The sequence below is a fragment of the Neovison vison genome, chromosome 12, assembly GCF_020171115.1.
Source record: "Neovison vison isolate M4711 chromosome 12, ASM_NN_V1, whole genome shotgun sequence".
In the NCBI taxonomy this organism is placed as follows: domain Eukaryota; kingdom Metazoa; phylum Chordata; class Mammalia; order Carnivora; family Mustelidae; genus Neogale; species Neogale vison.
Window position 1 is genome coordinate 62,146,149 of NC_058102.1, and position 27,784 is coordinate 62,173,932.

Sequence of the window (27,784 nt, forward strand, 5' to 3'; positions counted from 1 at the left end):
CACCGTGTCAGGCTCCCTGCTCGGGAGGGCCTGCTGCTCTCTCACCTCCCCAGCTGTGCTCTTTGTCCCTATCCCTGTCTTTCTCTCTCACAAATAAATAAATAAAATCTTTTTAGAAATTAGTAAATAAAATAAAAGCTGCTTTTTCTGTTACTGATTGAAATAAAGATTGACCTCGTTAGGTATTCTATGGCTATGGCTGTCTTCCATGTGTTTTCTTGTCACACCTACCTTGAGTTACAGGACTACCTACCGCCAGTTACAGGAAAAATTTTAAAAATTGCTAACAACAGATTTTCTCTTAAAACCTAGGCCAAGTTAAGCCGGTTGTGTGAACAAGATAAAGTGGTACATGCCCTGGAAGAGAAACTTCAGCAACTCCACAAGGAGAAAGTAGGACAACCCTATTTATTATATACAAGTGATGTTACTTTTTATGCTTCTTATCAGGACACTGATAAAACGAAAGTAAAAAGAATCAATTCAATGATGCAGAACATTAAGTGTAATTATTTTTATTATAATAGTACACGCTTGAGCAAGCTTTGCTATCAGCCAGCCAAGAGATAGAAATGAATGCAGATAACCCAGCAGCCATTCAGACCGTGGTGCTGCAGAGGGACGACCTACAAAACGGACTGCTCAGTACATGCAGAGAACTCTCCCGAGCCACTGCTGTAAGTAGGAGAGTTTTCCTAGAAGAGTCACTGAGATACTCTACACCTTTTTTTCCTTTTTTCTATTTGTTTCTATGTAATTTCACTGTCTTTAGTTCTTTTCTATAATGAGAAATTAATTTGCTATTAACTAATAAAAATTAAGGGGCGATTTGTTTTCTGATGCAAAATAAATGCAGTTATTTCTCTTATGGTAAGCATTCTTTTCCTTGTGAGATAGTTGTTTTGTAAGGGAGCTAAATACTCCGTTTATGTATTATTCAAATGAAAACTTAGTAAATATGTTAACATTTATTGCATTAAGAAAATAAGTATTTCAGGGACGCCTGGGTGGCTCAGTTGGTTGGGCAGCTGCCTTCGGCTCAGGTCATCATCCCAGCGTCCTGGGATCGAGTCCCACATCGGGCTCCTTGCTCAGCAAGGAGCCTGCTTCTCCCTCTGCCTCTGCCTGCCATTCTGTCTACCTGTACTCGCTCTCTCTCCCTCTCTCTCTCTCTGACAAATAAATAAAATCTTTAAAAAAAAAAAAAAAAGAAAAGAAGTATTTCAGGACACCAGCCAGGCTCAGTTGGTAGAGCATGTGACTCTTGATCTTGTCCCCATGTTGGGTGTAGAGATTACTTGAAAATAAAATCTTCAAGGGGCACCCGGGTGGCTCAGTTGGTTAAGCCATTGCCTTCAGCTCAGATCATGATCCCAGAGTCCTGGGATCAAGCCCCACATCGGGCTCTCTGTTCAGCGGAGAGCCTGCTTCTCCCTCCCTATCCCTGCTGCTCTGCCTACTTGTACTCTGTCTCTGTGTAAAATAAATTAAAACCTTTCAAAAATAAATAGATAAATAAAATCTTTTTTTTTAAATGAACTAATTCATGGATTTTAGGGGAATTAGACTAATTTTGAGAAGGTGGTAATTCGATTCATTTAACCACTTCACTAGGAAACCATTGACATCATTTCATGGCTGCAGTGTGATTTCAGGTTGGATATTTCCACCATTTCATTTGATTCTCTTAATGATACTGTATTGTTCATATTTTAAGAATTTAATATCCTTCCAGTTGTGGTCTCCTTGGAATCAGAGCCCTATCTCATTTATCTCTGTTACTCTAGCATCCAGTACTGTAGGATATGCATTTAAAATCTGATGATTGAGGGGCACCAGGGTGGCTCAGTCAGTTATGTGTCCGACTCTTGATTTCAGCTCATGTCCTGATCTCAGAGTTGTGAGTTCAAGATTTGTGTTGGCCTCCGTGCTCACTCAGCCTTTCAAAAAAAAAAAAAAGATGATGATTGAACCGAATGACTTACCCAGTGTTAAAAGCTAATAAATGCCATGCCGAATCAAAACTCCTATCTTCTGAGAGTAATCCTGAAGACTCAAATCTACATAGATTTCTCTAATAGAGTCACAAAGAAAATATAGGCACCTGAAATGTCTACAAGGACGTAGTCCCTTAGTTCACCAATGGTCAATAGGATTTGGATAGGAAGAGGCAGTAAAGGGTAGTCCACACAGGATAAAAGGATAAAATGCCTTGAACCACAACAAAGAAAAGAGAATATGAGAGACATGTTTGGAGAAACAAAAAATAAAAGGATTAGGAATATGACATTAGAAAGGGAAAATGGGGCTACACTGTCACTGCCAAGCTAATGAAAAGTTCTGTATCCCTATGGCAACCTGAGTCAAATCAAAATGTAGTTGGGTACTATTTCATGACTTGGTATCTGTTTTAGAAAATTCTCAGGATGTATAGTGTTCAACTGAACTATTATCTTTTCCCTTACCAATGGGTTTAGTAACTTAAATTTGGTCAGTAGGCTTAAAAATGTTCTAGTAGAAATTAATCCTGTTTGAATATCCCATTTTCTTGTTGTTACCAATGTAATCACTTTCCAGGTTTCTTTTCTTTGCCTTCAGTGTTACTCATTTGGTCATTACAAACTCTCAGTGTGTTCTTCTAAGACATGTCTTAACTACATAGAATACAAACTGTACAACTTTTGCCTTTGTAAACTTGTTCATATTTGTAGCTCAAGCCTTACAGCAGCATATGGTTAACACTCAGTGGATGCTGGTTAAACTTAAAACTGAATTACATTAATGCTAGCAGAATCCCAGAGGATTCCTCTGATCCTTTCACAGTTGAGGTCATTTGTTCAAATCCAAGTCATGAGGTTTAGAAGATGCAAGAGGTATAACAATAACACTTCCATAGAGCAGAGCTTTGATCCTAAGAACATCTTCTCCTCACGAGGTTAGCCATTTAGGTTTATAAAATTAGGATTAACACAAGGCAGACATGTAAAGCAGTGTCCCCATTATGTTTTATTTAATTGTTGATACTCTATCTCGTCTCTGTAAGCCCCATCCAATAAGCATACCTGCTTTAAGCACATAGTGCCTCTGTGTTCTCACCTTGGTTTCTACTTCTTTTTACCTAAGCCTGATTAGTGAGAAAGGTTGTAATAACTGTCGGTTACACTTGAAATTTTTCAGTGTGTCATTGTCTTAGTTTGGGGTCTTTTCTGAAAGCAGAACCTAAGATGAACTGGGCTAAGATTGTTTATTTAGGAGATGATTCCAGGATGCGGAAAGGAGGGTGTGTGGAGAATGAGACAGGAAGGGAGAAAAGCCAGTAAAAGTTTCCCTACAGAGCTGGTTCCCACTGTATGCAACTGGGGACTCTCTGAGGAAATGAGTAGATAGCCCTGACTTTTCTACTGAAGGCTGGGGGCTATCTCTCATTCATTGGTTGAAGTTGTCCCAGTGCCCTTAATTCACCCATACTTCCAAACTGCCTTAGTTGACTTGGCATGAGACACTGGTACCACAGTCCCTTGAAATTAAGTGGGCAAAGGGGTTATAGTGTGAAGCACTGTCTCGTCTGCTACAGTTACCTCTCTTAGAATTTATATTAGGCCTCATGTCTGTATGTAAGAGAAATATTCTCAGGCTTTATCAGCTCAATGGGGGCTTCTCTTACTCTACCCAGCAATTCAAGGAAACAGATAATTTGTAACTCATCTAAATAGCAGCAAAATATATATGTAATTCTGGGTTTTCACATATGTTATTTTCACTGCACAGATGAAAAAACTGAGGTTCGTGGAGGCTAAATTACTTGTGTTGGTGACATAATTAATAAGGAACAGAATCAGCACCTAAATCAAGGACTTTTTCTTAGGTTTCTCTGCTTTCTACTCCATTTCAGTATCTATATGGTCACATAACATGTACTTTATGGAACTTGAAATCAAATTTAAATTATCTTACTCAAAAATCCAGAATTGGAATTTCAGAAATCATAAAACAGGTATAAAGATCTCCCATTCATCCTGAGTCATGGTAGTAATTCGCTTATATATTTATCTACAGCAAAATAATACCAAAATACCAAGTAATAACAAAAATCAGGAATATTTTTTGGAGCAGTTACTGGGTGCCAGATTCTAAGTACTATATGTGTGCTTAGTCCCCATAACTCTTTAGCATGGGTACTATTATTACTATGTTATAAACAAAAAACTGAGAGAGATTACCCAGGGTTACAGTGAGTAGGTTGTATGTATAGACTTCCATTAAACTTATGTGTGGTCTCAGTTGAATTGTAGCTAAGGGGACCATAAGTAAACAGATTTTAGACTCCAGTGGATATACTAGAGCCTAGGGTTATAAACTTAAAAGGGATAGGGTATCAGGACAAACAAAATGCCTTGGGGAAAAGCTTGCCCATTAAATATCTTCATATACCCATTCATCCTCTATGTAATAAAGAGCTTGTGAGAATCCTTGTCATTTTTTTGTAGTCCTTCTATCAATATTCATGAATTGGCATGGAATCTGTTTTGAAAGATTTTAAGATAGTTTTTTTTTAAAGATCTATTTATTAAAGAGTGAGCACATGCGTGAGGAGAAGGAGAGGCAGTGGGAACGTTCAAGCGTACTCCCTGCTGAGCTCTGAGCCTGATGCGGGGCTGGATCTCATGATCCACAAGATCATGACTGGAACAGGAACCAAGAGTCAGACTCTCAACCAACTGGACCACCCAGGTGCCCCAAGATAATTTAAAAATCACCTGGCTATTGTATAATTACAACGCAACATCCCCCCAAAAGAGATAGTCCGCTGTCATACACCTCCTGACGTGCTGCCGTAGAAAGTATCCAGCAATAGTTGTGAGGTTATTTTTTACCAGAAAATCAAATCTGAATCTCGACAAGCCTCAGTATGTAACTACAAGTTTATAGGAAATAGAAGGAAACAGAGGAGCATGTAAGGAATACTGCAGGAATTCAATTAGCAAAATGTAGAGTAGGAGAAATTCTGCAGGTCGGGTAACTCAGTCTCATCCCCATATAAGTAACAAGGGCATAGAGAGGAGGATAGGGGTTATCATTTTTTACACTTAAGGAAGGAGCACCTGGGTGTGTCTGTCAGTTAAGCATCTGACTAGCATGATCTCGGGATTCTGGGATCACGCCCCACTCTGGGCTCCCCACACAGCGGGGAGTCTGCTTGTTCCTCTCCCTCTACCCCTCCCGCTGCTCATGCACTCCCTCTCTCTCTCTCACATACACTCTCTCTAAAATAAATGAAATCCTTTAAAAAGCTTTTTTAAGGAATAAATATTAATGATTTTTAAATCAAGAATTTCCATGTTATTTTTTATTTTAAGTTTCTTTTCTTAAGAAATACATTCTGAGAGTTCCCTGGGCGGCTCAGTCAGTTAAGTATCTGCCTTGGGCTCAGGTGATCCCGGGATCCTAGAATCAAGCCCTTGTTGGGCTCCCTGCTCAGCGGGTTGTCTGCTTCTCCCTCTCCCTGCCACTCCCCCTCACACCGCACTGGTGCTCTCTATCACTCCCTCTATCTCTCAAATAAATACAGTCTTTTTTTTTTTTTTTTTTTAAAGAAATACATACTGAAGTATTTATAGGTGAAATTATATGATGCTTGGTATTTGCCTTAAAATAATTCCACAAAGATACAATAGGAGTACTGCAGTACTCAAAGAATGGGAGTACTATAGATGAAACCAGACTGGCCATGTTATATTTAGAGTGGGTCCTACTTTTGTGTATGTTTGTAAATTTCCATTGTGTGTGTCTGAGAAAGCAAAAAAAAAATCCACAAAATTGCTAACAAAAGTGTACTACAATAATAGGTATTTTTTTCTTTTTCTTTCCCTGTATTCTAGCTTTTCTACATTTATAAGTATATAAATTTATTACATATAAAATTTGTACAAAAATAATAACCACTTTCCTTGAGATGGAATATAGTTTTTATTTCAGAGATTAGAAGAGAAACTACAGATACAAGTTAAAGATTAGAAAAACAGATTACACATTTATGTGTGTAGCGTATTGTGTGACTGTTCTCATGGCTATATTTTGTTCTGAATTGCCATTGATATTGGACAAGAAAAGGAGGTGTGCTTGCCTGACTCTGTCATTAGGGCATCCAGCTCTTGATCCTTGGGGTTGTAAGTTCGAGCCACATGTTGGGTGTAGAGAAATTACTTAAAATCTAAAAAAAAAAAGAAAAGATAGGATAGGTCTTCCTACATTAAAAACTTAGAAATGAATTATTAGTCCTATTACTTTCTTTTTTTTTTATTTTTTTTCCAATTTATTTATTTTCAGAAAAACAGTATTCATTATTTTTTCACCACACCCAGTGCTCCATGCAAGCTGTGCCCTCTATAATACCCACCACCTGGTACCCCAACCTCCCACCCCCCCGCCACTTCAAACCCCTCAGATTGTTTTTCAGAGTCCATAGTCTCTCATTCATGGTTCACCTCCCCTTCCAATTTACCCAAAAGCACATACCCTCCCCAATGTCCATAACCCTACCCCCCTTCTCCCAACCCCCCTCCCCCCAGCAACCCACAGTTTGTTTCGTGAGATTAAGAGTCACTTATGGTTTGTCTCCCTCCCTATCCCATCTTGTTTCATGGATTCTTCTCCTACCCACTTAAGCCCCCATGTTGCATCACCACTTCCTCATATCAGGGAGATCATATGATAGTTGTCTTTCTCCGCTTGACTTATTTCGCTAAGCATGATACTCTCTAGTTCCATCCATGTTGTCGCAAATGGCAAGATTTCGTTTCTTTTGATGGCTGCATAGTATTCCATTGTGTATATATACCACATCTTCTTTATCCATTCATCTGTTGATGGACATCTAGGTTCTTTCCATAGTTTGGCTATTGTGTAGTCCTATTACTTTCTTAATAAAGATCATAATATGTATTCAGTATAGCTCTACTGCTAAATATTGAAATCCTCATTTTACTTGTTCCACATCCTAAAGTTAGACTGAGTCAAATTTTTTAAAATCTTCTGCCACCCCTGTAACAATCATACACGTGTACACATTTTTTTTACCTTTGTTAGAGTTAATATATTCTCAGAAAAGCACCCAATTTAAGTGCACAAATATGACTGATAGTGCACAAATATGACTGATACCCATATCAAGGCACTGAATTTTACTAGCATGCCAGAAATTCTCCTCCCAGTGACTACTTCCCTAGCAGACCACTACCTGACTTAAACTATGGGTTAAGTTTTTTGCTTACTTTTGAACTTTAGAAGGTACATATATATAAATCATATATAATTATACAGTGTGTGTTCTTTGGCTCCTTTTAACATTGTGAGAGTCATTGCTATGGTTGTAGATTGGAAGATTTCATTTATTCTCTTAACTGTATATAGCATGAAACTTTCTATGTTTTTATCAAAAGCACTATTTCCTAACTTAATGCCTGTGATTTTAAGGTAATTGTATGTTTAGAAGTCATTACCCCCTTTTAATTGCCTTATCGTACTGTGTATTATCTTCTTGACAAAAACAAAACAAAAAACAGGTCATATCTAAAGATTTTCAGCATGGTACTTGTAGATTCGTTAACGAAATGCTCAGGTAGGTATTGGGAGAAGCTGGTGTTAACGCCAGTGCTGCCCCTTTGCTTGCTCTCCTCTTTTGGTTTGTGTTCTGCCCAGCCATAGTCATGTTTGAGGAGCCCAGAAATAGAGGAGAAGTAGGTAAGCCCAGCAGGAAGATGGGACTCAGGCCAAATGTTACAGTCCAGTGGCAAGACTTTGTAGGCTAGAAAACTTGAGAGTATATTGTGTTTCTTCACCTTTAAAATAATTTCTGGCTCTACAGTGTATGTTTCCTATACTTTCAGGATAAGAAAGACACGGATTCTTACCTTCCTATAAAATGTTCTTACATTTAGATGCTTCTGTAGGCTTTGGACAGTGTCTTTTCTACAAGAGAGGTTAGGTGTTAGGCTGGCAATGCCATCTTACTTAACTGTCGGGCTGCCATTGGGTCTGCAGATAAGAAAGTAAATAAGAAGATCAGTATCCTTATTCAGGTTAAAGTTTGCTGGAGCCAAGTGGGAAGACTAATAGTTACACAATATAGAGGAGATATAACTCTTTAGTCCTTTATCACCTTGCCTTTTAAAAATTTTATTAATCGTGAAACCAGTTAAATAGATTCCCTAAATTACCTATACAATATAGAGATGATAAACCTCCAGTGGTTTATCTCTACTTTTTAAAAAATGTAATTCATTATAAAACTGGCTTAAGGAGACATCTTAGATTCAAAAAACAATTATCCCAAATGGCCAAATTCTAACACTCATTTTAATTTTTGAAAGTATGTGGCTTGATGGGGCACCTGGGTGGCTCAGTGGGTTAAGCCTCTGCCTTCGGTTCAGGTCACAATCTCAGGGTCCTGGTATGGAGACCCACATCGGGCTCTCTGCTCAGTGGGGAGCCTGCTTCCACTCCCCACCCCGTCCCCGTCTGCCTCTATGCCTACTTGTGATCTCTGTCTGTCAAATAAATAAATAAAAAATCTTTAAAAAAAAAAAAAAAAAAAGTATGTGCCTTGAATAATTTTTCGTTGCCGAGTTTTTTAAAAGTAATTTTAAGCTAGTTGCACAATATACAAAGTAAAATAGCTTTTTTTTTTTTTTTTTAAGATTTACTTATTTGAGGGAGAGAGAAAGCACAAGTGGTAGGGAGAAGCAGATTTCCCACTGAACAGGGATCCCAAGTTGGGCTCCAGCCCAGGAGCCTGAGATTGTGACCTGAGCCAAAGGCAGTTGCTTAACCAACTGATCCACCCAGGTGCCCCAAAAGTAAAATAACTCTTTAAAAGAGAACCGTTAGAAACAGACTGTAATCTTTCCTCCATACTCCATACCCTCTTTCCTTATTCCAAGACTATTTGTGTTGTTAAACTGACATTTCCCATGAATTACAAGAAAAGGAAAAATGAGTTATAAAAGTTTTTATTTTGCCCATTACAAACTATGCAATTTTCTATAACCTGGAAAGCTTGTAATTGCAGTGATAACCATATAAAAGCACATTTTTCCCATTAATTAGTGCTGTTTGATTTTTAGGAATTGGAGCGAGCGTGGAGAGAATATGACAAGTTAGAATACGATGTAACTGTTACCAGGAACCAGATGCAAGAGCAACTAGATCGCCTTGGTGAAGTTCAGGTACAGAAGTGAATGGTTTTTTTGCATTGTCTCAACTGGTTTTGACTGGTACTGTACAATCCACCTTGTTCAATCCGTGCATGCCCTTAATATTTTTTACCTTACTGGCCCCCTGAGATCTGAGTTTAAATACTTCCAATGATAGGAATCTTACTATCCCACAAAGTAGCCCATTTCTCCTTGTTTAAAAGTCCTTTTTTCGGGGCGCCTGGGTGGCTCAGTGGGTTAAGCCGCTGCCTTCGGCTCAGGTCATGATCTCAGGGTCCTGGGATCGATTCCCGCATCGGGCTCTCTGCTCTGCAGGGAGCCTGCTTCCTCCTCTCTCTCTCTCTGCCTACTTGTGATCTCTCTCTGTCAAATAAATAAATAAAATCTTTTTTAAAAAAAAAAAAAAGTCCTTTTTTCTTTTGGCACATGGTATGATCCGTGTCATGTTTTTGCTCCTGCCTGCCTATATTGAAGTTAGCATTGAAGTATTGAATTAAATGGATTTACCAAATAAAGGGTAATTTTTCTTTTTATAAGATTTGTTCTAATCCAGGGCTCCTGGCCTCCTGAGTCAGTACAGTGTGCAACTCTTGATCTTGGGGTTGTGAATTTGATCCCCATGTTGGCTATAGAGATTACTTAAAAATAAAATAATAAGGGGCACCTGGGTGCCTCAGTGAGTTAAAGCCTCTCCCTTCCACTCAGGTCATGATCCCGGGGTCATGGGGATCAAGCCCCACATCAGGCTCTCTGCTTGGCAGGGATCCTGCTTCCTCCTCTCTCTCTCTCTCTCTCTCTCTCTCTCTCTCTCTCTCTCTCTCTCTGCCTGCCTCTCTGCCTACTTGTGATGTCTCTCTGTCAAATAAATAAATAAGATCTTTTAAAAATAAATAAATAAAATAATAAAAACTTATTCTAATGCATTCTATATTAAATGCCTCTTTTTTTTATCAAACTATTTTAGCCTGTTGACTTTTTTTTTTTTTAAGATTTTATTTATTTATTTGACAGAGAGAGAGAGAGATCACAAGTAGGCAGAGAGAGAGGAGGAAGCAGGCTCCCTGCCTAGCAGAGAGCCTGATGCGGGGCTCGATCCCAGGACCCTGGGATCATGACCTGAGCCGAAGGCAGAGGCTTTAACCCACTGAGTCACCCAGGTGCCCCATAGCCTGTTGACTTTTGATATGGTGTGAAAGATGCAGCACTGCTTAGTGTAAAGAATCCAGTTTTGTAAATAGACACATCTGGAATCAAGTTCCAGGGGTTAATTTTCTTGTCTTAAAATATAAACAGTAATATAGCTGTCTTAAAGTGTTCCCCTGAGAAAGGAAGATAATAAATGTTCAATAAACATAAATGATAAAAATAAAGTAAAAGTCACTTCAGGCTTATGACTATATAAATTTAGCCATCTGCATTGGAAACTTTCTGAACCAACGGACAAGTCAGTACAAGGACTAAAGGTTAGTAAATTTGACTCTTAGAAAGCCAGCTGTCTTCCATCTGTGCTGTCCAGTATAGTAGCCACTGGCTACATGCTACTGTTGGGAACTTGAAATTTTGCCAGTGTGACAAGAAACTGAATTTTTTTTTTTTAAAGTTTTTTTTTTTTTAATTTATTTATTTGACAGAGAGATCACAAGGAGGCAGAGAGGCAGGCAGAAAGAGAGGGGGAAGCAGGCTCCCCACTGAGCAGAAAGCCTGATGTGGGGCTTGATCCCAGGACCCTGAGATCATGACCTGAGCCGAAGGCAGAGCGCCCCAAGAAACTGAATTTTAAATTCTATTTCATTTTAGTTATCTAAATTTAAGGAACCACATGTGGCTGTGACTTCTATATTAAGCAGTGGGGTTAATACTAACTACAGTAGGGAAAGAAAAAGGAAAAAAAAAAAAAACCCTGAAATATCTAAAAAATAACAGGAGTCAGCAAACTTTTTCTGTAAAAGAGGAGATAGTAAAGTTGTGAAAGTTCATTTTTAGCACTTAGGCCAGAGCAGTTTACATGATTTAACTTAACAAAAAACATTCATCCTGAAAATGTAACATCTACATTATAGGGCATAAGACTTGAATAAATAGAGAAGTGGAATTGGTAACCCTTGTCCATGGATGGCCTGATTTAACATTCTCTCAATGAAAATTCTTTGTATAAACTCAAATTCTGTTCAACCAGATTTCCTCCAGAATTCTTTGAACAAATTAGCAAGATGATACTAATGTTTTAAAGGTATATGAAGACCACAGTAGTTATTATTTTGAAAAATAAAGAACTAGGGGCCCCTGGGTGGTTCAGTGGGTTAAGCCTCTGCCTTTGGCTGGGGTCATGGTCTCAGGGTCCTGGGATCAAGCCCTGCATCAGGCTCTCTGCTTACCAGGGAGCCTGCTTCCCCTTTCCCTGCCTGCCTCACTGCTTATTTGTGATATCTCTCTCTCTCTCTCTCTCTGTGTCAAATAAATAAATAAAATCTTTTTTAAAAAAAAAAGAAAGAAAGAAATAGAAGGCCCACTCTTTGAGATACAGCACTGCACATAGACCAGTTACATAATGACTCTGCACTTTAGGATTCACAACTGTAAAATAAAAATAATAGTGCCTACCTCTATCAGTATTGTAATGACTAAATATGTTGATATTCTTGAAGCAGTTAGAATAGTATCAGGCACATAAAATAAACTGTGTTTATTAAATAAATAACTAAATGGGGCACATGGCTGGCTCAGTCAGTAGAGCAGGTGACTTAATCTAGAGGTTGTGAGTTCAAGTGCCACATTGAGCATGGACCTTCCTTTAAAAACAGTAATAATAAATTAAGTAAAGAAGCAAACAATGAGGGCAACATAAACAGACTTAAAAGATGGCATGTTGGCAAGAAGTATTGTTGACCACTAAAATTCAGCAAGACTATTCTGATCTGCAAAGAAATTTCTTTTTGACTTGGAGAAGCAATACGTTAGGAAAGCGGACAGAGAACATGACTAGTTAATCTATAGAAAGTAGAACAGATTGCTAACAAGTGTTTGAATATTGTTCAAAGTCACCAGGAATCAGAAAAATGCAAAATAATAAAAAATGAGATTTTCATTGTACACCTTTCAGATAGGTAAAACTTAAATAATTTTTTAATTATTGCAAAAATAATATGTATCCTATATACATGTGCATATATCTGATTTTTATCATTGTAATTCACTCCCTAGAAGTCTGTGTCAGTATTCCCATCCTTGGCTTGTTCTTGTGTTTGGGTCTTGTGTGAATACTTCCTTCTCTTATTTTGATGCTTTTAGCCCTGTGGCTTGGAAAACTGGATAACTAAGGTTACGTAGTGCCTTTTTGAAGCAGCGTAGCATAGTCTATATGTTTATAGACATTAAAAGCACGTTTTCACCCCTCAGAGTACTTTAGCTGTATTGACTGTATTCTAGTATCTTCAGTTGTCAAAAACTGATATTCAGTGAAAAAAATTTTTCTGGTCAATGTGACAGTTCTGTACTTCATTGCCCCCCCTTTTTTAAATAAATTTATATTCCAAAAAATGATATTTCTTGTTATCCAAACTATCAGTAAGTCATAGAGTTCTATTAGAATCTTGTTGAAAACCAATATGATCTCATTTTCTAGAACTTAGGAAATTAGTATACTTCCCATTTCTTTTTTCTTCTCCCTTAAAATTTTTTTTTAATTTGAGTTTTGTGAGTTTCTATTTTGTTCTGTTTTCTTTCTGTTTTCTATTTTTCAGTCCCTTGTGACCAGCAGTAATGCAAGGCAAAGCTTATTGAAGAGATATGAAATAGTGCACTTAAGTCTGAGAAATTGAATTTTTTCTTTCTCTGTTTCATCAAAGGCCACAGATGTTGCAAAATTTGGGAGAGTCAAATAGATCATACTAAATATTCTCAAAATTTGATCCACTGCAATTCTCACTTTTTAAAATATGTAATTAGTGGAATTTACAACTTTTTTTTCCCCCTATATATGGGCTCTTTTTCCTGAAAGACTGAATCAGCAGGAATTCAGCGTGCACAGATTCAGAAAGAACTTTGGAGAATTCAGGATGTCATGGAAGGACTGAGTAAACACAAACAGCAAAGAGGCACCACAGAAACAGGTGAATCAGCTTTTCGCAGTAATTGACCATAATCTGATGTCTGAGTGGAATGACACAAGGCACCTGGCTGACTCAGGCAGAACAGCATGCAACTCTTGATCTTGGGGTTGTGAGTTCAAGCCCCGTGTTGGATGTGGAGATTATTCTACAATAAATAAGTAAACTTTTTAAATAAATAAGCAAACAAACAAGTGAATAAATGGAATGACACATAGAATTAGATTTCTTTTTGTTACTTGAATGGATTTTTGGCATCAGAAAACAGGCACTCATGTAACATTGAATCAGTACGCACATTTGTAAAACAAAAAAAGCAAAAGTTCACAACAAAAATTAGTTACTATTTTTTGTGTATAATTATACACATGCATAATGTTTTGCTCTTATGAATTTTTCCCCACAACAAAAAATGGAATCATTGTATACTTATTTTTCAGCAATTTGGTTTTGGCTCCTGAACAGTACAGTGCAATAATAACTGTGTAAGAATCCATTGTATAGATGGACTCTAATGTATCCCATTTCTCTGTTGTTGGACATGTAGGCTGTTTCCAGGTTTGGGGTTTGTTTGTTTTTTTCTGTCATAAACCATGCTGTAATTGTATATATTAGTGTGTGTATGTGTGTTATTGTATATATAACTAAATGCACATGCTAGTACTTATGTATCACAAGAAGCTGGAAATGAGCACACAACTTTCATTTTGATAGTCACAGCCACATTGCCCTCCTAAAAAATTGTACTGAATTATGCTTACATCAGTAGTGCTTCAGAAAACCTATTTCCCAGTACTCTTATTAAAACATATTTTAACTTGTATTTCAATTTGTATTTTTAAATGTAATTGATTTCAAATTCTGAAAACATTAATAAAAAAAGCGATTAGAAACTGAAGGCTTCATTTCAAATAAATGAAATGGGGGTGCCTGGCTGGCACAAAGGAGCATGTGACTCTTGACCTCAGGGTTATGAGTTCAAGCCCCACTTTGGGTGCAGAGATTACTTAAAAATAAAATATTAAAAATAAAATAAGTGAGGAAATGATTTCTTTTTTTTGTAGATTTAAATTGTTTCATATAAGTAGTTAATATTTTATAATTTTTTTAACAGGTATGGCAGGGTCAAAGCCTTTCTCAACAGTTAAGTACAAAAATGAGGTAAGTTTGGATTGTCTCTCTCTAAATTATTTTTAAATAACTACATGAATTAGAATTTGTCTTCTCTTCATAACAAAAATGTTTCCTAAATATATGTAAGGTATTGTTTTAATCTTGAAATTTCTCTAATTCAGTAATTTGATACTTCTAACAGATGTGGTTTTTCTTCCCTTAATGCAAAAAAAAAAAAAAATGGACTCACTACTTTTCATCTGTGTTAGAACCTTAACATTGTCATACTTTTTCTAATATAAGTAATTTGAATATTTATCATTGTTTCTTATTCTTTATAAAATTTGTAGGATGATTGATAGATAAGTTGGCTGTGTGTCATGCATATCATTAGAGAAATTACAACTACAAAGAGATACTGTCAACCTGATGGAAAACATCCTTGGCCTTGAATTTTGTATTAAAACCAATCAAAAAGAAATGTTTCTTTATTTTGTCTCTTAAAATAACAATAAAAAAAATAGGCAGTAAGATTTTTAAATTAATTCTTTTCTTTTATTTTTAAAGTGAAATAACAGTAGTTTCATACATCTGTTTTGTTGCTAAGCTTCAGATGAAAGCTAACCTGTGTGTTACGGGAAAAAAAATTAGATAAGGCCAGATTTAAGATCCAGTTACTGGCTATCATACTTTGCATTTTTTATTTTACTGTTTAATATGAGACTTTTGGCTTGGCAGTATCCCTTTAATTATCTTAAAGTGAATTTAAGTTAACTTACCATTGCAAAGAATTTAGATATACTTAATTCAATGTGCTTATCTAAATAAGGTGACTATTCTACAATCTTTAGGAAGAGGAAGTAGTCCCACCTCGTCCTCCACTTCCTCGGTCCTATGACTTTACAGAGCAGCCTCCCATAATCCCCCCTCTGCCCAGTGATAGCAGCTCCTTGCTCTGTTATAGCAGGGGCCCAGTCCATCTGCCTGAAGAAAAGAAGATTCATCAAGTTCAAGGATATCCAAGAAATGGATCTCACTGTGTAAGTGGCTTCAGTAGCCACAGAATAATCAATCATATACCTGATTTTTAAAGTTAATTTATTTTACACTCAAATGTGGTTTTTTTTTTTATCATAACCCCACTTTTAGCCAATGTTTTTTCTATCTGTTTGTTTATATATAGTTATCATTTGTGTTTTTCCTGTTTTGGTTCTACCATTCTCATTTTTTTATAATTTTAATACTTCATAATTTTATATTTTTAATAAATGTTTTTGTAAAGTGGTTAATATACCATTTCAGGATATTAGAGGCAAAATATCTTTGGATCAGAAAGAAGTGAGAATGAAAAAAGATTGCTGCTAGGAATGATAAAAGGGTTAGGATATGGGCACTTCCACCTAGGAAAACTATTAGAGGATGTGGACATTGCCAAGGAGAGATGTTACCCATGGGAGCTGGAAATAAGAGGTTTGGGGTTAAACAAATAAATGTAAAATGTGGTAAGCCAAAAGAGAATGAAGGGGATAAGGAATAGGTCTAATTGAATTAATATGATGTAATTATTTTCAGACTTCAGATGTGCTGTGATAAAAAATGCTCTAATGACTTTGTCCCTAATAAGAATATTCTTAATTTGAAAACTGAAACTTTTGCTGGTTAAAAATATTTCAGATTAAAAAAAAAAAAGTTCAGATTTTTTTTTGCTATATATATATATATATATATCAATTATATATATCGGTTGTACCTGCACCCAAGATAGCTGACAGAGGCTTTTAATTTTTAGGGTTTGATTTAAGGCTTTAGAAGTAAACATTATAAAAGAAACTTGTACCAGTTTTTTGTTTTTTTGTTTTTTGTTTTGAAATTGCACATGTTCCTTTCAAGGGTCCAGATTATAGACTCTACAAGAGTGAACCTGAGTTAACAACAGTGGCAGAAGTTGATGAATCTAATGGAGAAGAAAAATCAGAACCTGTTTCAGAAATAGAAACTTCCGTAAAAGGTCAGCATTTGGAGATACGTTTTATCTCCTGTGTTTTCTAGACATTTTAACAATAATAAAATCAGTATTGGCCCAATACATATATAAATCCACAATCCCTGATCTGAAACCTTTGGAATCTGATGAGCTCCTGAATTCAGAAGTTTCAGGTATTAGGAAGGTAACATGACCCATAAACCATACATTACACATCATCTCAGCTAGGCAGGAGGCAACATCCCCTTCTGAAATAAATTAATATTTCTGGAATATTCACCCAAAGAGGAATAAAGACTAAAAAGCTTCGTATCAGTCCAGGTTAGGTTTTAACTGAGAAATAAGTACATTCCAGACTTTTTTTTTTTTTTAAGATTTTATTTATTTATTTGACAGAAAGAGATCACAGGTAGGCAGAGAGGCAGGCAGAGAGAGAGGAGGAAGCAGGCTCCCTCCTGAGCAGAGTGCCCAATGCGGGACTCCATCCCAGGACCCTGAGATCATGACCTGAGCCGAAGGCAGAGGCTTTAACCCACTGAGCCACCCAGGTGCCCCCGTACATTCCAGACTTTTAAAAAGCTTTCCGGTCACCAGGGTGGCTCAGTGGGTTAAGCCACTGCCTTCGGCTCAGGTCATGATCTCAGGGTCCTGGGATGGAGTCCCGCATTGGGCACTCTGCTCAGGAGGGAGCCTGCTTCCTCCTCTCTCTCTCTCTGCCTGCCTCTATGCCTACTTGTGATCTCTCTCTGTCAAATAAATAAATAAAATCTTTTAAAAAATAAAAAAATAAAAAGCTTTCCATTTCCTGAGATTTTGGGTTAGGGACATTTTGGTTTTCTTCAAAACCAAACTTATTCAGAATTGTACAAAAAAGATTAAGGGCCAAGGGGCACCGTACTGGATCCTTTGGTAGAGCATGTGACTTTTGATCTTAGGGTCATGAGTTGGAGCCCCACATTGGGTATAGAGTTTATTTAACCAAAAAAAAGTAAATAAACAAATTCCATGACATAGTACTCTTATTGGGTGTACTCCGACTTTATAAAGCTTATTTATTTAATTATTTTTAGTAATCTCTACACAGAACATGGGAGTTCAACCCTGAGGTCAAGATTTGCACACTCTTCCAACTAACCCAGGCTGGCATCCCTGATTTTTTTTTTTTTTTTTTTTTTTTCCCAATACTGATAATTCTTTAGGGTTGTAAAGAAAAAGGATAGAGGGCGCTATAGTCAAAAATAAATAGATAGAAAGGGCCAAATACAGTGCAGTGATTCAGTCTTTTTTGGATTGTGGTTTGTTTTAAAGTCAGTTAATTAACATATAATGTATTATTAGTTTCAGAGGTGGAGGTCATCAGTCATCAGTCTCATGTAATACTGTGCTTATTACATCACATGCCCTCCTTAATGTCCATCACCCAATTACCCCATCTCCCCATCCTCCTCTTCTCTAGCAATCCTAAGTTTGTTTCCTATGATTAAGAGGCTCTTATGGTTTGTCTCCCTCTCTGATTTCATCTTACTTTTTCTTCTCTTCCCCCTATGGTTTTCTGTTTTCTTTCTTAATTTCCACATGAGTAAGATCACATGATAACTGTCTTTTTCTGATTGACTTATTTTGCTCACCGTAATACCCTCTAGTTCTACCCATGTTGTTGCAAATGGTAGTATTTCTTTTTTTTTTTGTCTTTTTTTTTTTTTTTTTTTAATGGCTGAGTAATAGTCCATTGCAAGTACACACACACACACAAAACATCATCTTTATCTATTCATTTGTCCATGGCGATCTGGACTCTTTCCATAGTTTGGCTATTGTGGACATTGCTGCTATAAACATTGGGGTGCAGGTACCCCATCAGATCACTACATTTGTATCCTTTGGATAAACACCTAGTAGTGCAATTGCTGAGTCATAGGGTAGCTCTATTTTTAACTTTTACTTTTACTCTATTTTAACTTTTTGAAGAACCTCCATGCTCTTTTCCAGAATGGCTACACCAGCTTGCATCCCCACCAGCAGTGTAAGAGGGTTTCCCTTTCTCTACATCCCCCCCAACATTTGTTGTTTCCGGAGTTGTTAGTTTTAGCCATTTTGACTGGTGTGAGATGGTATCTTACTGTGGTTTTGATTTGTATTTCCCTATGCCAGGTGATGTGGAATATTTTTTTATGTGTCTGTTGGCCGTTTTTATGTCTTCTTTGGAGAAATGTCTGTTCATGTCTTCTGCCCATCTCTTTTTTTTTTTTTTTTTTTTTTAAGATTTTATTTATTTATTTGACAGAGAGAGATCACAAGCAGGCAGAGAGAGAGGAGGAAGCAGGCTCCCTGCTGAGCAGAGAGCCCAATGCGGGACTCGATCCCAGGACCCTGAGATCATGACCTGAGCCGAAGGCAGCAGCTTAACCCACTGAGCCACCCAGGCGCCCCCATTTCTTGATTGGATTATTTGTTTTTTGGGTGTTGAGTTTGATAAATTCTTTTTTTTTTTTTTTGAGTTTGAAAAGTTCTTTATAAATCTCAGATACCACCCCTTTATCTGATAAGACATTTGCAAATATCCGGTTCTGTATGTTGTTTTTTTGTTTAGTTGACTGTTTCCTTGCTGTGCAAGAGCTTTTTATCTCAATTAAGTCCCAGTAGTTCATTTTTGCTTTTGTTTCCCTTCTTTTTGGAGAAAATGTCTTGCAAGATGTTGCTGCAGCCCAAGTCACAGACATTGCTGCCTATGTTCTCCTCTAGAATTTTGGTGGAGTACTGTCTCACATTTTATCAATTTTGAGTCTGTTTTTGTGTATAGTATAAGGAAATGGTTTAGTTTCATTCTTCTGCATGTTACTATCCAATTTTCCCAACACCATTTGTTGAAGAAACTGTCATTTTTCCACTGGATATTCTTTCCTACTTTGTCGTAGATTACTTGATTACTTGAACATATAATTGAGGGTCCATTTCTTTTTTTTTTTTTTTTTTCCATTTCTCTCTTCTATATTCTGTCCCAGGGTTCTATATGTCCATTTTTGTGCCAATACCATACTGTTGTGATGATTACAACTTTGTAATAGAACTTGAGGTCTGGAATTGTGATGCCACCAGCTTTGGTTTTCTTTTTCAACATCCCTCTGGCTATTCGGGGTCTTTTCTGATTCACTACAAATTTTAGGATTATTTGTTCCAGCTCTTTGAAAAAAATGGATGCTATTTTGATAGGGATTGCATTGAATGTGTAGGTTGCTCTAGGTAGCATAGACATTTTAACAATATTTGTTCTTCCAGTCCATGAGCATGCAATGTTTTTCCATTTCTTTGTGTCTTCCTCAATTCCTTTTATAAGTGCTCTGCAGTTATTAGAGTACAGATTCTTTACCTCTTCGGTTAGATTTATTCCTAGGTATCTTATGGTTTGGGGTGTAATTGTAAATGGGATCAGTTTCTTAAATTCTCTTTTTTCTGTCTCATTGTTTTTTTGTTTTGTTTTGTTTTTTGCAGTTTTATACATCTCATTGTTAGTGTATAGAGATGCAATGTGCATTGATTTTGTATCCTGCTATGTTGCTGAATTTCTGTACAAGTTCTAGCAATTTTGGGGTGGAATCTTTTGGGTTTTCCACAGAGTTATCATGTTATCTGTGAAGAGTAAAAGTTTGACTTTTTTGCTTATTCAGATGCCTTTCATTTCTTTTTGTTGTCTGATTGCTGAGGCTAGGACTTCTAGTAGTATATGACAATGATCGTGAATTTAGTATATTCTTTTACCTGTAAGGTCGCTGTTTCTGTAGATTGTTTCTGTTCCTTTCTGGTCTGTTACTTTTGGGCTCTCTCTTTCTCCTTAAAGAATCCCCTTCAATATTTCTTGCAGGGCTGGTTTAGTAATCACAAATTCTTTTAATTTCTATTTGTCCTGGAAGCTTTCTCACTTACATCTCCTTCTATTTTGAGGGTGCCTGGGTGGCTCAGTGGGTTAAGCCGCTGCCTTCGGCTCAGGTCATGATCTCAGGGTCCTGGGATCGAGTCCTGCATCGGACTCTCTGCTCAGCAGGGAGCCTGCTTCCCTCTCTCTCTCTCTATGCCTGCCTCTCCATCTACTTGTGATTTCTCTCTGTCAAATAAATAAATAAAAAATAATCTTTAAAAAAAAAAAAAAGATTGGAACTTTGGGGAACTTTGTTGGCTCAGTGGGTTAAGTGTCTGCCTTCAGCTTGGGTCACCAGGGGGTCTGCTTCTGCTCTTTGTCTCTCTCTGTCTCTGTCTCTCTCTGTTAATAAATAAAATTTTTTAAAAATTAAAAAAGGGAACGTTGCCTGTGTTTCCTTTTATTAAAAAAAAATAAAAATAGAAATTGGAACTTTGTATAGGCTCCTAGGTGGCTCTGTCAGCTAAGAGTCTGACTCTTGATCTCAGCTCAGGTTTTGATCGCAGGGTCATGAGTTCAAGCTCCATGTTGGCCTCCACTCTGGGCATGGAGCCTACTTAGGAAAAGAAAAATGGGGACTTTATAGCTTTTCTTAAAAACTCAATAGATCTAGGAGCACCTGGCTGGCACAGTGGGTATAACATATAACTCTTGATCTTGGACTTATAAATTCAAGCCCCCACCTTAGGTGTGGAGATTATTTAAAAATAAAATCTTTGGGGGGGAAAAAAAACTTAATAAATCTAGCCAGAATGCCCCTGTTTCAACAGCACTGGTTTCCTGGAACTGAGTGGCATCTATCCCTTTCAGGTAGGGTATTGGGGGAAAAGTTGCTATGTATCACAGGTATATTTTTAATCCCTGTGGACAATGTGTTTAGCGCATATATAAAATAAGAACTACACTTTTTTCTTTGCTTTTGCATATTTTATTCCATTCTTTTTTCTGGCTCTTACATAGTCATAATGCCTTATGATCTGTATTAGATAAATGTGACTAGTCAAGTTGACAAAATTTAGCAATTATTTACTAAATGACTTTTAACTCATCAGTAGGAATTTAAGTGAAATTAAAATTAAATTGAAAAAATTTTAATTGAAATTACAATTAAATTGAAAAAAGTGAAGAAGTTGATAATCATTTGTTCCGTGAATGCATGTCTTTACTAATAAAAAATACCTTGTCTGACATATGTTCTCTGTAGCGTTTTGATTCTTTCTTGAAATTTACCTTGGGGCACCTGGGTGGTTCAGTGGGTTAAAGCCTCTGCCTTCAACTCAGGTCATGATCTCAGGGTCCTGGGATCGAGCCCCGCATCAGGCTCTCTGCTCAGCGGAGAGCCTGCTTCCCCCTCTCTCTGTGCCTGCCTCTCTGCCTACTTCTGATCTCTGTCTGTCAAATAAATAAACAAAATCTTAAGAAATCTGCCTTTTAAAATTTAGGTGTTTGGTATTTTATCTTTTCTTTTTAGTTATCTCTGTACTCAACATGGGACTTTAACTCATGACCCTGAGATGGAGAGTTGCATGCTTTCTCAACTGAGCCAGTTTTGCACCCCTAGTTTTAACTTACAAGCTCTCACCTAACTAAATTTTCTGAAGTACGCAGTGGCATAATTTCTGCCACGTGACTTAAAGTGGAACTTTTCAAAATGGATCACTAACTGGGATAATACAGGCTTTCTCTTTGTTTGAATTGCAAAATTACCTATATTATATATCAGTTCAGCTCTTCATATTCTTAAATTATACAGCCATATACTATTTGTAGAGTTCATAAACAATATTAAAGCCTAAGCTGTAGATTGTTTGGTATATAAATTAAAGGAGTCCTGAATGATAGACCTACCATTTGTCTTTGGGGGAGAAACTAGACTTCCTTTTTCCTTTTTCTGCTTAGTTGATGTAACTGTAAATGAGGCCAAAGAGAGTGGTGTTTTTCTCTTTTTTTCCTAAGAAAACCATTGAGATTTTAACAATTTGTTCTCTTATAAATGTCCTCAGTGGTTATTAGTGCATATATTCTACTTAAACAAGATGAGTATGATATAAATGCATTCACTTTTTTTTTTAAGATTTTATTTATTTATTTGACAAAGACAAAACAGGAGAGGGAACACATGCAGGGGAGTAGGAAGAGAGGGAGACCCAGGCTTCCTGCTGAGCAGGGAGACCCAGGCTTCCTGCTGAGCAGGGAGACCCAGGCTTCCTGCTGAGCAGGGAGCCTGATGCAGGTCTTGATCCCAGGACCCCAGGATCATGACCTCAGCTGAAGGCAGATGCTTAATGACTGAGCCACCCAGGCGCCCCAAATGCATACATTTTATATGTTAACTTATTTTTAGCTTTTATTTTTGTTGTGTTAATGATTTTGTGTTATGTGTTTTATTTTCTGTGGTATGTGTTCATTTTAGAAATTTTTAAAATTACAAAAGAGAAAGTAGCAGTGATACATAGTTATAGTTAACAGTTATATATATAGTGATATAGTTACCTATAGGTAACTATTGATAAGGTTGTTAGCGGACCCTTTTTTTTTTTTTTTAAGATTTATTTATTTATTTATTTGACAGAGATCACAAGGAGGCTGAGAGGCAGGCAGAGAGAGGGGAGGGGAGAGCAGGCTCCCTGAGGAGCAGAGAGCCCAATGCAGGGCTCAATCTCAGGACGCCGGGATCATGACCTGAGCTGAGGGCAGAAGCTTAAACCCACTGAGCCACCCAGGCGCCCCCAGTGGACTCTTTATTGAGACAGTACAGTGTGACTGAAAAGAGACTGCATGGAAATTAAGGACATTTAGGTCAATCACTTAACCTTTCTGGGCCGTGTCTTTCCTGATCTTTAATATATGAGAGGATTAAGGTCTTTTCAGTCTTTGAAAATGTTGTGAATGGAAAGAAGGCTAACTGGGGAACTCCAGCCATGCTGCTGCTTGAGCTCTCCAGACTTGAGGAGGAAGTTAATGCAGATACTGCACTTCATTCACCTTCTTTCCTTCAGAAGGTTGTTGTGAGGATATATGATCCCTTGTGTGTTCCTAGTTTCATAATCACAATTTTTGAAGTCATCTTTTCACCTGTAGAACTTTAGGCAGAGTACATTAATGGAAGGCTACTACAGTTTCTCTGGCTCTTCTCAAACAACAAATTTGCTCTATAGCTGACTCAGTCAGTAGAGTATGTGGACTCTTGATCTCAGGGTTGTAAGTTCAAGCCCCACTGGGTACAGAAATTACTTAGAAATAAAATCTTTTAAAAAATAAACAAATGAAAATAAATTTGCCCTCTTTTCTGTGAGAGGGCGAGAGAGCACACACACACTTAACAGGGGGAGGAGTTGCAGAGGAAGAGGGAGAATCTTGGGCAGCACAGAGCTCATGATGCTAAGATCTTGACCTGAGGAGAAATCAGGAGTTGGATGCTTAACTGAGCCACCCAGGCACTCCAATAAATTTGCCTTTTGATTTTAAAAGCCTCAGAGGGATGACTGGGTGGCTCAGTTGTTTAAGCATCCAGCTCTTGATCTCTGCTCAGGTGTTGATCTCAAGGTTGGGAGCTCAAGCCCTGCTCTGGGCTCCACGCTAGGCATGGGACCTACTTAAAAATAAAAAAAATAAAAGCTTCAGAAATTGAGTATGTCAGAAGAAAGTGTTATGTTGTGTAAGAGATGTTTTGTAGAACTTACTACTATTTTAATTTTTAGGTTCCCACTTTCCTGTTGGAGTAGTTCCTCCCAGAACAAAATCACCAACACCTGAATCTTCGACAATAGCCTCCTATGTAACCTTAAGGAAAACTAAGAAGATGATGGATTCAAGAACGGTATTTAACTAGGAGTTAATTTCTAGAAGGATTCTTAAGCCTATATATTGCTTTCTCACACATAATTTCCTTTTTAGTGTTCCACCAAATTTTTTTTTACATACTCTAAGAAAACTTAGTCTTAATTTTTTCTTTTAAGTACATTCAGGAAATAAGCACCTAGGGGACAGACCTACTCAATACCTAATCTAGGTTTGTTTTGATCAGCCTTGATATGAGGTCCACGGTTTGTGGAATCTGTTCTCATATAGCTGCCTTTTATTACATCTCTTGATACCTCTAAGAGTTTCTTTGATGAGACTGATAGACATGTCCTTCAATCAGCCAAGGAAATGGATTTCCAAGCTACCCTGAGTTTAGAGGGCCTTTTAGCTTTGGTAGATTTGGAGTTGGCTGGTCCCCTGCCAACTGAGAAATGTGAATTGAGATTGGGGAATTGAATGGAGATTGGGAAATAAATTCCATATTTCACATATTCATCTGAGAGCCACTGAATTCAATCTGCTCTAAACCAGTCTAATCTTGGTCGTTTGGAGAAGATTATCAAGGTATGTAATTTCTTTTCACCAGGTAGTCTTAGGAATTTAGGATGCAAAAGAATTTTTTTTTTTTTAAAGATTTTATTTATTTATTTGACAGAGAGAAATCACAAGTAGATGGAGAGGCAGGCAGAGAGAGAGGGAAGCAGGCTCCTTGCTGAGCAGAGAGCCCGATGCGGGACTCGATCCCAGGACCCTGAGATCATGACCTGAGCCGAAGGCAGCGGCTTAACCCACTGAGCCACCCAGGCGCCCCAAGAATTATTTTTTTTTTAAGATTTTATTTAATTTATTTGACAGAGATTACAAGTAGGCAGAGAGGCAGAGAGAGAGAGAGGAGGAAACAGGCTCCCCGCTGAGCAGAGAGCCCGATGTGGGGCTCCATCCCAGGACCCTGGGATCATGACCTGAGCCGAAGGCAGAGGCTTTAACCCACTGAGCCACCCAGGCGCCCCGCAAAAGAATTTTTTTAAGTGGTGTTTTGTTTTGTTTTTTAAGATTTTATTTATTTATTTATTTATTTATTTTATTTATTTATTAAAAGATTTCTTTAAGATTGTATTTATTTATTTGATGGAGAGGGAGAGAGATCACAAGCAGAGGGAGAGGGAGAGGAAGAAGCAGGCTCCCTGAAGAGCAGGGAAAGTCCGATACGAGGCTCAATTCCAGGACCACCACCAAGCCAAAGGCAGTGGCCCAACCCACTGAGCCACCCAGATGCCCTTGTTTTGTTTTTGTTTTTTTTGGGTTTTTTTGTTTTTTTTTTTTTTGAGAGATAGCATAAAGCAGAAGTGGGGCTGGCGGAGGTGGGGACGGGCAGAGAGAGAAGCAGGCGCTCTGCTGAGCAGGGAGCCCAATGCAGGGCTCAATCCCAGGATCCTGGGATCATTACTTGAGCCAAAGGCAGACCCTTAACCAACTGAGCCACCCAGACACCCTAGAATTTTTTTTTAAGATTTTATTTCTTCAGCGCCTGGGTGGCTCAGTGGGTTAAGCCTCTGCCTTCAGCTCAGGTCATGGTCTCAGGGTCCTGGGATCAAACCCCTCGTCTGGCTCTCTGCTCGCTGGGGAGCCTGCTTCCCCCTCTCTCTCTCTCTGCCTGCCTCTCTGCCTGCTTGGGATCTCTCTGTCAAATAAGTAAATAAAATTTGGAAAAAAAAAAAAAAAAAAAGATTTTATTTCTTAGAGAGCACGAGCCTGGGTAGGGCAGAGGAAGAGGGATAGAGTCTCAAGCAGACTCTAGGCTGAGTGCAGAGTCCAACATGGGGTGATCTCTGAGATCATGATGAGCCGAAATCAAGAGCCAGATGCTCAACCAAGTGAGCCACCCAGGTGCCTCAAAACTTTTACTTTCATCTTTATAAATTCTCTACTTACTTGGTATAAGGTAATTTGGTACTTTGAAGCTGTAAGAATGGAAAATACTACAAATGATAAGATTTATGGTTATTCATGGAAGATATTAAAGTACAGCTACAAAGTATGCCCAAAACATCTGACAAATTTACATACAAGAAATACAATATTTTAACTAGCATAAAGACCTAGAAAGATAATTATTATAGAATAAAAATTAATGAATTTCTATACATCATTATTACCATTAGTGGTCATGGTTTTATAATAGTATTATTTGTTCAGAGTTAGGCATTTTTTTACAGATTGAAATGGTATTTTCTTTGGAAATTGTAATGCTAAAATAAATAAACAGTAAAGGATTTTTGAAATGCTTGTCATGGGGCACCTGTGGCTCAGTCGTTAAGTGTCTTCCTTCAGCTCAGGTCATGATCCCATAGTCCTGGGATCAAGCCGAGCATCAGGCTCCCTGCTTGGTGGGAAGCCTGCTTCTCTCTCTCCCACTTCCCCTGCTTGTGTTCCCTCTCTCACTGTGTCTCTCTCTGTCAAATAAATAAATAAACTCTTTTTTTTAAAAAGTGCATGTCGAAAAGGGCACCCAGCTGGCTCAAGTCGGTAGAGAACGCAGCTCCTGATCTCAGGGCTGTGAGTTCAAGCCCCATGTTGGGTATAGAGATTACTTAAAAATAAAATCTTTAGGGACGCCTGGGTGGCTCAGTTGGTTAAGCGGCTGCCTTCGGCTAAGGTCATGATCCCAGCATCCTGGGATTGAGTCCCACATCGGGCTCCTTGCTCAGCAGGGAGCCTGCTTCTCTCTTTGCCTCTGCCTGCCTCTCTGCCTGTGCTCCCTCTCTCTCCCTCTATCCCTGACAAATAAATATATAAAATCTTTTTTAAAAAAAATCTTTAAAAACAGTAATAATAAAATTTAAAATAAAAGTGCTTATTAGGGGGGTGCCTGGCTGGTTTGGTTAGTAGAAAATGCAACTTTTTTTTTTTTTTTTAAAGATTTTATTTATTTATTTGACAGAGAGAGAGATCACAAGTAGGCAGAGAGGCAGGCAGAGAGAGAGAAAGGAGGAACAGGCTCCCCGCCCAGCAGAGATCCCAACTCGGGACGTGATCTCAGGACCCTGAGATCATGACCTGAGCCAAAGGTAGAGGCTTAACCCACTGAGCCACCCAGGCGTCCAAAAATGCAAGTCTTGATCTTGAAGATGTCAGTTCAAGCCCCATATTGGGTGTGGAGCTTATATTGAAAAAATTAAAATGTGTGTTGAGATAAGAAAGATATTAGTAGATTTATATGCTATAACTTATCTTTTTTTTAGTACATAACTATCTTAAATAGTAGAAGAAAAACTTCTACATAAACAAATACAGGTGAGAAAAGTACGGAATACTACAGTTACCTAATATTGGTACAGAAAGGACCTTTATAAACAAAATCAGTGCCAGATTCAAATACTTGGACTATAACAGACAAGTTCCATAATGTATGAGAAGTGAGTATGTCAGGTTTTTTTTAGATTTCTTTATGGAAAATGACAATATTTGGCATTTAGAAACAGTAAATTTTTTACAATGTAACAACTTGAAAAAAGGAAGCTGCAGTGTCACAACATTTTTGCATAAATGTGAAAAAGTGAGGAAGTCTGCTTGTTTGTAGTTACTAAAAATAAAAGGATAAAATAAGAAACTTAGTGAAATCCAAAATAAAAGGAAAGGGATGCTGTAGTAG

At 37.7% G+C, this 27,784-nt stretch overlaps 1 protein-coding gene across 20 annotated transcripts in view; it reads left to right on the forward strand.

Annotated features, from left to right (window-relative positions):
• PLEKHA5 (pleckstrin homology domain containing A5) overlaps positions 1-27,784 on the forward strand; it is a 237,755-nt gene that overhangs the window by 199,293 nt on the left and 10,678 nt on the right. For 11 of the 20 annotated variants that reach the window (XM_044227409.1, XM_044227411.1, XM_044227414.1 and 8 more), the window contains 8 exons: positions 313-393; positions 528-677; positions 9,123-9,224; positions 13,210-13,321; positions 14,433-14,479; positions 15,283-15,471; positions 16,322-16,439; positions 24,030-24,148. In XM_044227409.1, coding sequence (XP_044083344.1) covers positions 313-393; positions 528-677; positions 9,123-9,224; positions 13,210-13,321; positions 14,433-14,479; positions 15,283-15,471; positions 16,322-16,439; positions 24,030-24,148 — 918 coding nt within the window. The remainder of the gene's footprint in view (positions 1-312; positions 394-527; positions 678-9,122; positions 9,225-13,209; positions 13,322-14,432; positions 14,480-15,282; positions 15,472-16,321; positions 16,440-24,029; positions 24,149-27,784) is intronic. The other 9 variants (XM_044227416.1, XM_044227418.1, XM_044227422.1 and 6 more) reach the window with 1 other exon arrangement.